At 34.4% G+C, this 4,011-nt stretch overlaps 1 protein-coding gene across 5 annotated transcripts; it reads left to right on the forward strand.

Moving 5' to 3' along the window:
- The first annotated feature begins 270 nt into the window (after positions 1-270).
- Positions 271-3,696, forward strand: LOC106805491 (dephospho-CoA kinase domain-containing protein-like). 5 transcript variants are annotated; one of them, XM_014807103.1, is made up of 6 exons: positions 271-467; positions 1,488-1,586; positions 1,733-1,840; positions 2,029-2,116; positions 2,201-2,360; positions 2,846-3,696. In XM_014807103.1, exons 1-6 carry the CDS (start codon positions 356-358, stop codon positions 3,008-3,010), a joined length of 732 nt encoding a protein of 243 aa, XP_014662589.1. In that variant the 5' UTR covers positions 271-355; the 3' UTR covers positions 3,011-3,696. The 5 variants fall into 5 exon arrangements, with proteins under 5 accessions (XP_014662589.1, XP_014662585.1, XP_014662586.1 ...); XM_014807099.1 differs by having other exon boundaries at positions 272-398; XM_014807100.1 differs by having other exon boundaries at positions 272-392.
- The last annotated feature ends 315 nt before the right edge of the window (positions 3,697-4,011 follow it).

Genomic DNA, 4,011 nt, shown 5'->3' on the forward strand with positions numbered 1-4,011 from the left:
GATTTTTAACTCATGTCCTGGGATAGGTTTTCCCATTAATGGCATTATATTGCATATTCCCGATACTTAAAAAGAAAGGTATCAATCACACAAAACTTAGGTGTGATCCGACTTTAAAATATTAGCTAAGAAATGTAAAAGGCCACCTGGTTTTTAACGAAAATGTTAATCAGAAAGTCTATCTTTGCTTTGACTTAGTCACCATGTTGTAATCCAGGAAGTTTATCTATACGCACGCGCACATAACCGGATGCACATAACTGCACACGCGCAATGCGCCACTGCGAATGTTTACATTTTGGAGACCTGTTATATAAATTTGTTGTTATTTGTATTTGTCTGTCAACCTGTCGTTATGTTTCTTGTTGGCTTGACCGGTGGTATTGGCAGTGGTAAAAGTACAGTTTCGGATTATTTTAAACAACTTGGTGTTCCCATTATTGATGCTGATAAGATAGCAAGAGAAGGTGCATGAATAATTAAGTCTGGATCTGGATCTGGATAGTTTACTGCGTAGCCCACGGTTACGTGGATAATAACGCAGGGATGTGTGCGCTTAGATGTTGTCGTCAGCGGCAGTGGAACAGATAAGGTCTATCTCGGCCTCAGTACGCTGGTTCCACTGTTGAATAGTTCTCGGGAAGAAGGAATGGCGAAACTCTTCGGTGTTGACTCGCACTGTTTGAAGTTTCTGACTGTTCTTACTGCGTGTTCGCTGGGGTCCAGGTTTGGTATACTGATCTGCTGGTACCGCCACTGAAGAAGTCAGTCAGTCACTCACAACACATGCGTCTAAACAGAGGAATTGCTCCGACCTGTGATTGGAGGATAAAAATAGACCCCGCCCACTCCCGCCGCATACGCTATTAGTATTATGCTGAATTTTGAGTCTATTGAAGCACGATTAGTCTAATTAATTAGCAAATATACACGTGCGGGTATGACCGGTGAATTCTATTTTTACGAATTCACGAATTCACGAATTCTATTTTTATCCTCCAATCACAGGTCAGAGCAATTTCTCTGTTTAGACGCATATGTCTCACAACACGCACACACGTGCTCACACAAATTGTCAAATATTGTTTTATTTAGAATATAATATAATTACAGAATACAAACGTAGTTAAAGCACAACACTAACATAACTCATGTCCGGATTCAAGGGGGTGTAGCAACCGGCGTCTTAATTATTTCTCGGGAGAGAAATTTGTAAATGAACATTGAATTTGACTTTCGTTTTGGCTTTGGAACATTTATATAGAAAATATTAATATTATGATTTTTTCTTGCCTTGTACAGTAGGTATACCGTATATATAGCCCTGGAAATTCGGCCACAGCCATGTTACGATTTTGCTTTCATCTAATTACTCAAGTTTTACACAATTGGGGACTGAGAGACTATATAGTGTTTGTAACGTTAACGTACCTTATCCGATTCACTGTTAATTAATTCAATATGAACTTGTAATTGTATTTACTAAGTGGTGGAACCTGGAACCTTGGGATGGAAAAAGCTAAGACAGCACTTTGGACAAGATCTTTTTCATGAAACAACCGGCGAGATTGACAGACAGAAACTAGGTATACACATGTATTTCGTGTTTGTAGTTGAATCATTGTTATTCAGATAAAGACACAAGATATAGCTATAAATACACTTTATCTATTTAAAGCTGTTGTTTAGTTGTTTAATTATTCTGTTCATTATAAAATTAATTACCTTACAGCAAATATAATCTTTTATGATGAAGCAAAGCGGAGATTACTCAACTCTATCACACATCCAGAAATCACGAAAAGTATAGGCTGGCAGGTTGTTAGTTATTTTATAAAAGGTATTGCTATGCAGTTTGCTTGTGTTGTTGAATGCCTCATTATCTCACAATATTGGCTATCTATTAATGATTTTACTCTATCACAGCTTGAGTTAATGTTGAAGCTTAAGTTAATTTCTCAAATTGGATAGTTTCATATACCATAATGATAATTGATAATGATGATTGATGTTGTCTTATACCTACAGGTTACCAGTTTGTGATTTTAGATGTCCCATTGCTATTTGAGAGCAAGACCATGCTGAAGTACTTGAAATACACTGTTGTGGTAGATTGGTATGTATCATAGAATTATGTAGAATCAAATTATGAAGGCAAATATTCTAGCTGCACATTACTTTGGATCAATTGTGTTTGCAGTGATGAAGAGCAGCAGCTTCAGCGTGTAATGCTGCGGAATAGCTTCACCGAGGAACATGCCAGAGCAAGAATCGCCTCTCAGATGCCACTTCGAGAAAAGTGTATTCTAGCTGACTATGTGATAGCCAACAGTGATAGCGGAAAAAATACCGAAGTTCAGGTAAACCATTACAACTGGTCATCAGATATCATGTGTATGTATGATATTTAAAGATGAACATTGGTGCAGGTTTAAGACATATAGTCAGTGAAAAGGGTGTAATAGTCTAGAATTTCACAGTATATACCTATTGTATAAGAAGTGTTTTATTTGTTTCTGTTATGAGACATTCATTTATATTACTCCAAAATAAAGATTAAAAAAAGATTTTAAAAATTTAAATCAAAATCAATCCTAAATTAAACATGGTTGCTTCCAAATGTAGGCATATAGTATTTTTTATGCAACAAGTATATTAATATATCCTTAAATCCTATACCAACATTGTACTATAAAGATTCTTTGGTTAGGGCCTTATTATAGTGATTTTTCTGTAAAATAATTTCCAAAATGATACCTTATACATTATCAGCTATTTGGTTTTAATGAATTAATTGAACGATTTGTTATTAATATTACTGTAAACTGTTTAAATATGATTCCAGGTGAAACAGTTGTACCAGACACTGACAGACTCCAAGGCTCAGTGGAGGATGAGAATGTTTATTGTACTTTTTGGTTTTGCATTGATTCTTATAGGCTTCTGGTGGTCAGGTGTACTATTGATAACAAAATATAAGCAAACAGGTTTGGAAACAGCTAGTTTATAATGAATCATATATGATGCATAGATTTGTGGTCATACCTGACAAGGGAGGTGGTGGTAGACCTAAGATAATTTAAATGTTCAGATTTAAGTGAAGCCTAATTTTCAATGTAAAATCACTGTAAATTCTACTTCTTACATGTGTTTTTGACACATGTTGTTATATGTTGTTACACATGTGTACATATTATGTTGTAGAAGAATATTTGAGTTAACAAATGCTATGGAATTCCTTGCTATGTAATTTGAGTGAGTTGCATTGAATTGTCTCAAAATCAGGAGATATTTGTGTACATGCCAGTAGATAGGATGTACTGCTTCATAAAAATAAGGTATTCATAGAAATGTATATATACCATATGTATATGGTATGTATATGTAAATGTATATGGTAAGTAATATTACCATAGTGCTTAAAATTTAATGCTAGATAATTTTATCAAACAGATAACAGGGACGATATAGTGTTGAATTTAAAGCATATGCTGGTAAGAATAGAGAGAGCTTTATCACACACTGTACGCACAAACATACATAGAATAATTATGATAAGTTGATGGTCAAGTAAATTTTTTTGCGTTACTGCTGGCAATTTGCCATTTTCCCTACATTCAATTGAAATAAATGCAATTTTTCTCACAAAGAGCATGATGTATATAAATAAAAATAAATGTAATATGTTTAATGTTATAATGGTAATTGTTTATACTTTTTTTCATTGTAGATAACATATTGTCACACTAGCTGCATGCTTCATTTCTATTGCAATTGGAGTGCTATAGTGCTACTGTTTACTTTTCTCTATCTATCGGAAAACCAAGGAACAATAAATCCTCGTTATTGCAGTCAATGGCAAGTCACCAAGAGCCAGTAATTTTTTTAGCAGACAACTCTGACATATTGGATTATAGCAAAGATGCTGCAATTCACAGCATTTTGCATTACCAGCTGCTAGTCGGTACTTCTCTGCTTTTGTTTATTTATACGTATAATAATAATTGATAG

This window comes from Priapulus caudatus, unplaced genomic scaffold (assembly GCF_000485595.1).
Source record: "Priapulus caudatus unplaced genomic scaffold, Priapulus_caudatus-5.0.1 Scaffold115, whole genome shotgun sequence".
NCBI lineage: Eukaryota > Metazoa > Priapulida > Priapulimorpha > Priapulimorphida > Priapulidae > Priapulus > Priapulus caudatus.